Source organism: Myotis myotis, unplaced genomic scaffold (assembly GCF_014108235.1).
Source record: "Myotis myotis isolate mMyoMyo1 unplaced genomic scaffold, mMyoMyo1.p scaffold_m19_p_14, whole genome shotgun sequence".
Classification (NCBI taxonomy): domain Eukaryota; kingdom Metazoa; phylum Chordata; class Mammalia; order Chiroptera; family Vespertilionidae; genus Myotis; species Myotis myotis.
Window position 1 is genome coordinate 31,439,500 of NW_023416318.1, and position 12,346 is coordinate 31,451,845.

Below are 12,346 nucleotides of genomic sequence, written 5' to 3' on the forward strand. Positions count from 1 at the left end.
CAAAGGGTAGGCCAAATGGCAATTAACTGGTAACCACCCTGGAGATTTGCAAAGGCCTGCAGGTATGCAAAAAGGGCTGGGGATCTTCAAAGGGCTGGCGATTCTGGCTTCTAGCTCTGGTTTCTGCAACAAAGTTGTTAATCTTTCCATGATAATGGGCAGCTCCAAATGGGGAGGAAGGGTTGCATCTCCAGGTCAGCTCCCAGGTCCCCAGTGCCACTGCCAGCCAGGTTAGAATGTGCCGTCTTTAATCAGAATAAAACAGTCACGGTTAACAGAGCATGGTTAATATTTCTTACATTCTAGCTGGTTTCCTGACATTCTATTAATGCTCCTATCATTAGCTTGTGAGCTTGTTGGGAAGAGGGATTTGGTTTTTTATATTTTGATTATCACTGGCGTAGTGTGGTTATTGGCATATAATATGAACTAAAGTAAATGTTTAACTAAATTAAGACAGAAAAAATCGGATGATTTGGAGGCCCAAAAGTGATGATTGCTTATATGTAGTTTTATTATTATTAATTTCAAGGAGCAAATTTGCCATAAGTGGCAGTATATACACTCTTTAAAAAAATTTTTTTAAAAAATTGATTTCGGAGAGGAAGGGAGAGGGAGAGATAGAAACATCAGTAATGAGAGAGAATCATTGATCGGCTGCCTCCTGCACAACCCCTACTGGAAATCGAGCCCACAATGCAGACATGTGCTCTGACCGGGAATCAAACCGTGACCTCCTGGTTCCTAGGTTGATGCGCAACCTCTGAGCCACGTTGGACAGGCAGCATACACACCCTTCATACATGTGAACGCACAGCCAGTGTATGTGCCCTGACTGGGAATTGAATTGGCGATCTTTCGGCGCCCTGACTGGGAATTGAATTGGCGATCTTTCGGTGCATGGGACTATGCTCAAGCAACTGAGCCACACTGGCCAGGGTTGCATTAACATTTTATTTTCACCCTAGATTGCTAACTCCTTGAGGACAGTGAAGTTTGGGGCCAAGCTTGAGAAGGAATTTTAAAACTATGCTGTAGTGATTGGACTTTTACCAGTAGATAGATAAGAGTCATTGGAGGTTGGGACAGAAGAAGAAAAATTAAAAACAAAGGAATTATTATATCTTTGTTCTAGAAATATAGTCATTAGTAATGCAGAGACGTTGGATGGAAGGTCTAAAGAACATAAAATCCTGATCTGTGGCTCAGGTAAAATATACTTGCAGAAAGGAGTTCCAGGGGAGGGAACAGACATTTCAGAGTTTAGTTTGCTTCTTTGGTGACAGAGGAGATGGCTGTGATAGAGAACACACTGTGACAGTGAGGACATTGATTAGAGTTCTTTTGGTTGCAATAAGAGAAAACCCCAATTGAACTAGCTGAAGCACTAAAGGAGATTTATTAACCTGTATAACAGGTCAGTTTTATTTATTGACCTGTGTAACAGGAAAGTACACTGAAATACTCTCGTCATGATTCTCTTTGCACTGTCATCCTCAGCGTCAAGGTTCTACATGTACAAATCGTTTTTCTCCAGAGGAAAAATATCTCAGTCCAGAGTTCTAGCCCAGATCTTGAGCTTGATGGCTGGCTCAAGATACAATTAGTCTTAATAGTTTCTGAAGTTTAGTCATTTATTTCATCTCCAGTTTTGAAATTCAGTCTATTTTACATATTACATGATTTTATTAGCTAGTTGATTATGATACTTCTTTAATAATTTTTCTGTTCTTTTATTTTTTGGCAGATCTTGTGCATCAAGATTGAAATACTAATAAAACTGAAGGCCTTTTATATTTTACTTTGAACAAAGCTGCCTAGGTTTTGAGAAGTTACTAAAATTGCATATCATTCTTTTTCTTCTCTAGGCTGACTTCTCTAAACTCTTCTGCTTACATGTACATTGTGCTGAAACTTGTACATGTAGACTTGAGTGTATTTTTAAGACTTAATTACTTTGAATTTGGAGTGCTATATGTGTATGATACAAAATTCAAGATATAGATATTTCTGCCCTAACTCTCATCCAACCAGTTATCTTTCCTGAAAGTAAGCCATGTTTCCACTTCTTGTTAATCATTCCAAATTAGTCCATATAGGAGCAGTTGTATGGCATCCTACTCTGTGGGCATATCATGATTCATTTACCAGTTCCCCATTGCAAAATTAGGTTTTGTCAGGATAAATTTCTAGGAGTGGGATTATTGCATAAAAGCATTCATGTATTGTGAATATTGATAGATGTTGTCAAATTGTACTTTCTCACTAGCAATAACTCAAAGTGCCTTTTCTTGTCACTTATGCCAATACTGCGAATTACCAACTCCTTGATCCTTGTGACCAATCTGAGAGGAAAAAAAAGTGCATATCTCATTGAGCCCTGTAGAATATAAATGATGCAGAGTGGTTTCAATTGCATTTTATTAAATTAGTGAAATGACTATTTTATGATTGTCAATTTATATATGTATAGACATATTTTTTTTAATGAAAAAATTTTTTAAACCACATGAAGTAATTTCTAAGTGATTGGAGAACATTATTTGATGCTGTATTTTAAATTACATGTTATATATAGATGTTTAATTTTCAGGATTCTAAATCATTAAGTGTACTTAATTTGCAGGTTTTATCTGAGAGAACTAATATTGAACCTTGGGTTTGTGGCAACATCATTCGTCTCTTTAATGATGATAATACAATTCCCTTCATTGTACGTTATCGAAAAGAGCTCATTAATAACCTTGATGCTGATTACTTGAGAGAAGTTCAACAAACACTAGAGGAGTTACGGTAAGAAACCTGGGAGAGATGAGCCTAGTGTGAGGGGAAAGAGGGCATGTGAGCCAATGAGGAGAAACAGCGAGGAAGTGAATGACAATGTATTTCAACAGTTTCAGTGTTTTGTTTTGCATCATTATTATTATCTGGTTATAGTTCTATTCTGACAGAGTAAGTCAGTTTTAGTTTACTTACTTAGGGCTGTACAGAGTCCTGCTGGTGTGTTTACACATAGCTTGGGCATGTGTCAAAAAGTTGGTTTTCAGTGGAAGTGTGTGCCTAAGAGTTTGACTGTCATCTTTCATAGAAGTGATTATGTATAATGGCAAAATTAGGACTGCCAGCAGGAAACTCAGAAAAATAAAATTTTGTCTAAATCTTCAACAGCTTGCACAAAACTGCCCTCTTATTACTATAAAGACCCTAAGTGGGAAGTTCTTTGGCAGTATAGAGTTTGGTAGGGAATATGTATATTTTCTTTTTCTATTATTTTAGAGGGGAAGGTGATTTTATATCGGGATTGTAAGTTTTGTACAGTTATAGAATGGAAAGTACCCTTTAAAAATATTATGCCTATGGACTTACTGTTATAACTCAGGAATACACATGTAGAAACTATAAAGACTGTAAGACTTTGTATTATTCAGTAAAGTTTATGAAAACACTCTTCGTCATTCATGCATTTATTGCATGTCTCCTACATTCCAGGTGCCATGTTGTTAGCATATGTTCTTCAGGTCTATAAAAAGAATTTGATTAAAATTTGGTATACTACCATTAAGCCATCCTAAAAGTATTAAGGGTTATTTTTACAACAAGTCCAATAAACTTCCTGTGATTTTGGGGGAACTTGCAACTCACTAACTTTTCTACCCCTTTTGTTGAAGTTTTTAATGCCAGGAGAATTAAAATGCTAATATATAGACAGTTATTGTACGTTATTGAATAAAGCTCATTAATAACCTTGATCCTGATTGCTCGAGAGGCAAAATCACTTAGCCAACTGAGGGAGTCACTATTAAAAAAAAAATGAAAGAATATGAGTAAAGAAAAGCTTTCTGTATTTTCTCTAAATATGCCTCTTTTCCTTATGTGATGGCCAATAGGACATTGGTCTTTTGTCAAAATGACTCTGATAGGCTCCAGCCCCCTGGCTACCAGGACTGTAAAAGGCATATAGGATGTAATCTAAGGACTGCATATGCTTCATTTTTTTAAAAATATATTTCTTTATTGATTTCAGAGAGGAAGGGAGAAGGAGAGAGAGAGAAACATCAATGATGAGAGAGAATCATTGATTGGCTGCCTCCTGCATGCCCCACACTGGGGATGGAGCCTGCAAACCAGGCCTGTGCCCTTGGCCGGAATCGAACCTGGGACCCTTCAGTCCGCAGGCCGATGCTCTATCCACTGAGCCAAACCGGCCAGGGCTATGCTTCATCTTTAATTTGAAATCTCCTGCCTTTGCCCCCCCCCCCCCAATTAGATTTAATTTTATTTTTTATCATTTTTATTAATTTGTATTATCTCCCTGCCTTTTGCCCATCATTTTAGCAATAGCATTATTAGGCAGGTCATGTAAATAGAAACAGATAATGAAATAGGATGAGAGGCATTAAAAATAACAGTAGGATTGCATATTCACAGTGAAAAATTATTATAAAGTGGCAGAATAACTGTGCTTTGCCCTTGCCCCCCTACCTGTGCATTGATCCCTTACATTGATTTCTGGAATCAGCTTCTCTATGAAATTCCGGTTCTTTGTAGTGGAAAACGGTATTTAGAAATCAATTATGAGTGTCAGGTGTACTCATTCTGAGCAGTGATACCCAATAGCAGTGAGTACACCTGTCACCCATAAGTTGGTGTCTAAGTACCACCATTCTCCTGATTCCAGGGCTGGGGCAGGGAAAGTAAAAGATGAGCCTGGAATATCTTTTGCAAGAGAATAAGGAAGTGCTCAAAGAATGATGAAAATATGTCAAAAGGACACAGATTCTAGTTTGAAGGGTACTTTTGGCCAACTAGAGAACAATTTGAGCATTAAAATAAATGATAGCAATGGCTTATAACCACTAAAAAATAAGAAATTATGAATTCATATGCAATAAATAAATCAATGAATAAATTGAAAGTTTATTGATGAATGAATGGGTAATCAAAAGTACCTCACCACAAAATATTTAATTACAAAGGGAATGAAGAATACTTGTATTGCTCTGACTGGTTTGGCTCAGAGGATAGAGTGTCAGCCTGCGGACTGAAGGGTCCCAGGATCGATTCGGGTCAAGGGCACATGCCTGGGTTGTGGGCTTGATCCCCAGTGGGGGACATGCAGGAGGCAGCCAATCAATGATCCTCTCTCATCATTGATGTTTCTATCTCTCTCTTCCTCTCCCTTCCTCTCTGAAATCAATAAAGATATATATATATATTTAAAAAAGAATACTTGTGTTATTGAGAAGCCCACAGATGCTATCTTAATCAGATAATCAAAGTTAATTAGTATAGGACAAATGAAAGTCATTCTGCCACCTATCTGTCACATCAGATGCAGTGAGAGCAACACATTTTTGCTAAAGAAACACCATCTGAATAAAATTGTGAGTAAACATTAGAGAAACCTAGACTTTGGGACATTATACAAAATAACTGGCCTGAATCAAGCCTTCTAAATCAAGGCTTTGAAGTGAAGGAGAGACTGAAATACTGTTTCAGCTTGAAGGACGCTATGGATACATGGCAGTCCCCTGCAATCCATGCTTCGTAACTAAATTCACTCTGAGGGACATTATTGAAACAGTTGGTGAAACTTAAATGAAGGCTGAAATCTGAGGATTAGATGATAGTAACATCAATAGTAATTATTGGATTTTGATGGTTATATTATGTAGGAGGAGATTCTTGTTTCTATAAAATGCACATAAAATACTTGAATGTGATGGCAACTTATTCTCAAACTAGAGGTCCAATGCACGAAATTCATGCAAGAGTAGGCCTTCCTTCCCCCCACTGCCGGTACTAGCTTCCCTCCAGCACCTGGGACCTAGGTTTCCCTTATAGCCCCAGCTTCATCCTGAAGGTTGTCCCGTCTAATTAGCATATTATGCTTTTATTATTATAGATGGTTCAGAGGGGGAAAAAAGTACTTTTTACTTTACCTGCAACATTTCTGTAAGTTGGAGATAGCTTCAAAGAGAAAGTTTTAACATACAGGTCTTGTATATTACAAAAGTTTTTATTTTCAGGGCTGTTGCTAAGAAGGTTCGTGGTACAATCCAGAAAATTAAGAAGGAGGGAAAGATGTCCGAATGCTTGTTAAGAGCTTTGTTAAACTGTAAAACTTTTGAAGAACTAGAACACGTGGTAAGGAGCCCTTTTTACCTTTTAATATAAACCTGATTATATTATGTTTTAGGTCTATATAAGAAGCTGAAATCATCAGTCATCATTAGTTAATTCAACAAAAGATTTATTCTTTGTTAAATAACTATCAGATGCATATTTGTGCTAGGCACTTGGGTTTACAAAGATAATACATAGTGCTTGTCTTTAAAGAATTCCCAATCAAGTAGGGAAAAGGAGATTAGGTTATAGTAGTGTGAAACTTAAGGGAGCATCCTGAGATGAAGGCCTAATTGTGAGTGTCTTCAGCATGTATTTGGTATTTGACACCATGAGAATAGAAGATTTCACTCAAGGGGCGTTGGTGAGGAAGGCAGGTCAGGGTGGACCACTGAAGCATGGGTGGCGGGAGGGAGAGCTTAAGAAGGAGACATGGGAGGAGTAGTGAAGTATGAGGAGAATCAGATGATGATCCTGTGGAAGACTAGGAAAAAGAGTTTTAGAAGGAGGTAAGATAATTAACCATTTGTATGCCATAAGCGTCTAAAGGTACGCAAGCGGCGGACCTTTTTTAATTAAATTCAAAATATCGTGGCAGTTAACTGGTTGAGTGTAGCAGAGTGGTTTGGCAAGATACGAGGGAAAAAGGTGGATTTGGTAATTAGGGGATCCTTATGGATCTTTCTGATATCACTTTGAGCATCTGTATGGAAAGAAGCCAGGCGATGGGTTGAGTGGCTGTGGGTTAAGAAGTAGAAGCATTAAATGTTGACAGCTTTTAGAGGAGCTTGCTGGATTTGAGGAGAAGACCTTACAGTTCTTGCAGTTCAGGTATTGAGTTTTTAAGATGAGTGAATCTAAACAAACTAATTTTATGCATACATAAAAGTGTAAAGAGTCAGATAAAGAACAACTGTCTTCATGCAGCCAGTATTATCTAATTAATATTAATTCGTCTCTGAAGGAAGATGAAAGGGTTGACATAGGTCCTATGTCATAGGACAGTGATGGTGAACCTATGACACGCGTGTCAGAGGTGACAGGCGAACTCATTTTTTTGGTTGATTTTTCTTTGTTAAATGGCATTTAAATATATAAAATAAATATCAAAAATATAAATCTTTGTTTTACTATGGTTGCAAATGTCAAAAAATTTCTATATGTGACATGGCCCCAGAGTTAAGTTAGGGTTTTTCGAAATGCTGACACGCCGACCTCAAAAGGTTCGCCATCACTGTCATAGGATGTCTTTAGCATTCTCGCCATGTCCTCTAATTTTGTGTCCTAATTTTAACTAGCTTTTTAAAACTGAATGATGTGTTATGTTTTCTGAATTTGTTTTTTCTAGTCAGCTCCATATAAAACCGGGAGCAAAGGCACCAAAGCCCAGAGAGCAAGGCAGTTGGGATTGGAGGAAGCAGCCAGGACACTGCTTGAGAATCCAGGAATGCTCAATCTGCTGTCCTACATTCAACCCAGTGTAAAAGGTACCTGCTTTACTTAAAGAGATCAGCCCTGTTTCTTTTTGAAAACATATATTAAAACATATATTAAAAAGTTTGTTTGATTAATAATGACTGTACAAAAAAAACATAGCATATAAAGAAGAAGGAATTCTTACAAAATAAATCCCAATATACTTCTTGCTTAGCCATTCAGCTTTTCTTTTTTGATGAAGTACTGTTCTAAACTTTTGCCCATTTTTTAATTGTGTTGTTTCTCTTTTTTCTTTTTCTTTAAAATATATTGTATTGATTTTTTACAGAGAAGAAGGGAGAGGGATAGAGAGTTAGAAACATCGATGAGAGAGAAACATCGATCAGCTGCCTCTTGCACACCCTCTACTGGGGATGTGCCCGCAACCAAGTACAGGCTCTTGACCGGAATCAAACCTGGGACCCTTCAGTCCACAGGCCGATGCTCTATCCACTGAGCCAAACCGGTTAGGGCTCTCTTTTTTCTTTAAAAACATTTTTTTATCCTTATCCGAGAATATGTTTATTGATTTTTTTTTTTAAATTTAGAGAGAGAGGAAGCGGGACAGAGAGAGAAAGAGAGAGAAAGAAAGAAACATCCATGTTAAAGAGAAATATATATTGGTTGCCTCCTGTATGCAGCCCTACCTGGGATCGAACCTGCAAACTAGGTATGTGTCCTGAAAGGGAATCCAACCTACATCCTTTTGCTCCAGCCAACTAAGCCACTTGGCTAGTGCTGTTTCTCTTTTTCTTACTAATTTATAATCATTTTAAGATATTCTTTTCTTTTTGTATGTACTTTTATTTTTTAAAATTTATCTTTATTATTGAAAGTATTATAGATGTCTCCTTTGTTTTTTCTCATTGACCCCCTCCTCCCCGCACCTGCCCCTCCCAAGCTTTAGCCTACACTATTGTCTGTGTCCTTGGGCTATAAGTGCTGGTTAACCTCTCCCCACCACCACCTCCTCACCCCCACCTTCCCTCTGAAATTCATCAGTCTGTTCCATGATTCTATGTCTCTGGATCTATTTTGTTCATCAGTTTCTTTTTTTAGTTATCTGGGTTGCAAATCTTTTCTCCCAGTTTGTAGCTTCTGTTTTTACTTTCTTTATGCTTTATCTTGGTAAATAGAAGGTCTTAGTTTTATTATTGTTAATATATTAATTTTTTCAATTTATTGATCTTTTAAGATATAGTAATTGCTTTTTTTCTTTTTAAAAAAAATCCCTTTACATCCTAAGGTTATAAGGATAATAAGGATTCTTCACTTATTATAAAGATTCTCCTATGTTGTCTTTAAAACTTTGTCCTATTTCTAAAAATTTATTTAATTATAGAGCCATATCTAGTCTTTGGAAAGAATTTCAGCAGTTTCAATGTGCATGAAGAATAAAGTGAAGTCCTCCTCTCACACTTGTGCTCTCCGGGAGTAAAGTGCTTGTCTTTTCCTGAAATGTATCTGCCTGTCCTTTTGTGTGTACGTGTGCACAAGAGAGAGAAAGACAGGAAGGGAGTAAGGCAGAGCTATTTCTAAGAAAAACCCAAGGAAAGTGACAACCGACACTTTCAAGATTGTATTGGTTTCATTGTCAAAATGAGGGCCTTAGGTCGAAGCTTGTTGAATAAGTGGCCTTTTCAGTAGTGCTGATAGGATTTAATGGGGAGAGTGATGTTCTGGTGATTCCGACAGTCATTCTCGTTTCTCTTGGCTTCTGTTGATTTTTTAGGCTAGGAGACATAAGTATCTGTAGGGGGCAGTATCTGATAACAAAATCTATAGTATGTATAAAACTGTAGAGAATCACAGCATACCATGATCTTGTTTTTTAAAAAAATCAGCAAATGTGAGTTTGCAATTTAAAAAATAGAGTATGTTTGTCTGTAAAAAAAAAAAAATATCTGTTCATATACAAATAACACATCTCAGTATCTGTTTTGAAAAGGACAATAATCACAAGAAAAAGCACGTTAATATTTGAATATAGAGATGGGTTGAAATGAGTAAAATTCAAGTTTATTTTTTTTAAATGTGTAGTTTTAGTTGGATTTTTAAAGGGTTGCAACATTTAATAATTTAATAGTAGCTGAGCCTGTATAGCCATGTATTAAGATTGGTCACAGTGGGAACTGTCTATGGCCAGCCATAATATGTTTCAGTAAAATCGAATGCCAAAGCTTTCAGAATGTTAGATGCATAAAGGTGTATTGTTTATTTTCAATTTTTCTGTTATGGTTGATTTCCTTTCCTTCTATTTTTTACCTCCTGTGCTATAAGTTTTCCTTAGTTCACACTCATATTGAGTTCCTACTGGGTAGGTTTGATAACTATATCTCTCTTGATTGTCATACATGGTGATGCTTCTGAACCATATGTAATGATGGATACTTGGTGATACTTCTGATGATGGGAATTATTCAGGGCCCAGCGCAGTTATAGTACTACTAACGTGTTTTTCCCTAACATGCTTAATCTTTGTAAATACTTCATGAAGTAGGTACTATTACTAGTCTACTTTTATAGGAAACTGAAGCACAGAGAGGTCAAGTAACTTGCCCAGAGTCACACATTTGGTAAATGGTGGAATGAGGATTAGACCAGGCAGCTGGCTCCAGAGCTGCGTTTTTCACCACTAGGTTATATGGTATATGAAGGTCCTCTGTTATTGCTTTAGAAGACTTGTTTTTGTTGGAGAGGGAAGCTAGTCGTTGCCATGATACTTTTGTGCCTTAACACATTGCGGACCAGTGGTTTTATTGCTAGCTTTACCCAGTGGCCAGAAAAGTTTCTATTGAACGAGTACAAAAAATGTTTTACATAAATGTTAAAGGCACACTTTTAAATTAAAGACCCACTGCATTTTGAAGTTATTTATTACATGTTCTTACAAGTTAATATCTTTTTAAAAACTATGATAGTTTGTAAAACACTGTGTAACATAAAGCGAGAATTCTCATGATCTGTCCACAATGTGTTAAGTTTGTCAATTTAAGGTTCTTTTTGACTGGAATAAATTTGTGATTTAATAACAATTAAAAAGAAAATCTGTAGTTCTTGCTTTTGTTTTCTCTTTTGTCTAAAGGGCTTTCGACACTCCAGGACATAGAAACAGGAGTGCAGCATATTTTAGCAGACATGATTGCTAAAGACAGAGAGACACTTGACTTCATAAGAAAATTGTGAGTAATTCTTGTACAGAGTTTTTCTGCTTTGTGGATTCATGTTGCTAAGAGCTGCATGGTTAGTGCTAAGACCAGTGTTCATTAAAAACTTTTTCAACCTGGCTAGTGTGGCTCAGTGGTTGATCATCGACCTATGAACCAGGAGGTCATGATTCAATTCCTGATCAGGGCACATGCCCAGTTTGAGGGCTCAATCCCCAGTGTGGGGTGTGCAGGAGGCAGCCAGTCAATGATTCTCTGTCATCATTTATGTTTCTATCTCTCCTTCTAACTTCCTCTCTGAAATCAATTAAAAGAAATTTGTTTTAAAACAAACAAACTTTATTTTCACACTTTTTTTTTTTTTTAAAGTAGCAGAACTCTGTTCAAACAACAGATCCCTAATATTTAAAACAGATAAAAGTAAAGTTGCTTTAATTGAATTCTGAGCAGGGAGCCTGAAACTGAATGCTCATCTTCCTAACATTGAAGCACCTCAGTAGAGGGCTTTGAGGAACACTGTTTAAAAACCACTAGGTTACACAAAATATGCTAGAGATTCATATTCATTTAGAGTGGGTGGCATTGCTTTTAAACATAGTATGCCATAGGAATATAATTTTATAACATTTCATTTCTAGTATTTACCATGATTAGGCGAACGAAATTATTTCATGTCAGGTATGGCTAAAAGTACTGACCTCAAAATGAATTTTAGCTGATGGAGAGCAGCTTACCCATGGTATCACAGTCCCAGTTTGTAAGAGATTTTTAAAACCCTACTCAGGCTTATGGATTTTATGCCTCATTAAAATAAGATCTTTTTTAAAATTAATTTTTGCTTTTTTAGAGAGGAATAAAGAGAGAGAGAGAGAGAAAATCGATGTGAGAGAGAAACATTGATTGGCTGCCTCTTGCACAATCCCTGAGACTGGTTATCAAACTCTCCACCTTTTGGTGTATCGAGCGACATTCCAACCAACTGAGACACTTCAGCCAGGCCTTAAATTATTTTATTTTATTTTTTGAAATATATTTTTATTGATTTCAGAGAGGAAAAGAGAGGGGGAGAGAGATAGAAAAATCAATAATGAGAGAATCATTGATTGGCTGCCTCCTGCACGCTCCCTACTGAGGACCGAGCCCGCAACCTGGGCATGTGCCCTTGACTGGAATTGAACCCAGGACCCTTCAGTCTGTAGGCCAACACTCTATCTACCAAGCCAAACCAGCCAGGGCTTAAATTATCTTTTACAGAACAATTTTTAAAAAATTAGATTTTACTTTACTTACTTACTTACTTTAATTTACTTATATTTTTTCCCTTTATTTTTTCCCCCTCACCATTTATCCCCCCTTTATCCTCCTCTACCTCACAATCACCACATCGTTGTCTGTATCCATGAGTTCTTTCTTTTTTTCCCTTTAAAAAAATTAATTTAAAACTTAATTTTGATGTTTCCTGCCCCTCTGCTCTTCATCTCTCTCCACATATGCAGCTGTGTGAGCTGTGTAGAGAGGAGGAAAGGTAGACATGAATCAGTTGACTGCTGACGCTTGTCAGGGTCGTGTTAATTCAG

The 12,346-nt window shown here is 36.9% G+C and overlaps 1 protein-coding gene across 2 annotated transcripts in view; it reads left to right on the plus strand.

The window, feature by feature from the left end:
- Positions 1-12,346, plus strand: part of SRBD1 (S1 RNA binding domain 1) — a 158,673-nt gene that overhangs the window by 12,378 nt on the left and 133,949 nt on the right. For both annotated transcript variants that reach the window (XM_036334685.1, XM_036334686.1), the window contains exons 5-8: positions 2,627-2,793; positions 6,030-6,147; positions 7,475-7,613; positions 10,688-10,784. In XM_036334685.1, the coding sequence (XP_036190578.1) occupies positions 2,627-2,793; positions 6,030-6,147; positions 7,475-7,613; positions 10,688-10,784 (521 nt within the window). The remainder of the gene's footprint in view (positions 1-2,626; positions 2,794-6,029; positions 6,148-7,474; positions 7,614-10,687; positions 10,785-12,346) is intronic.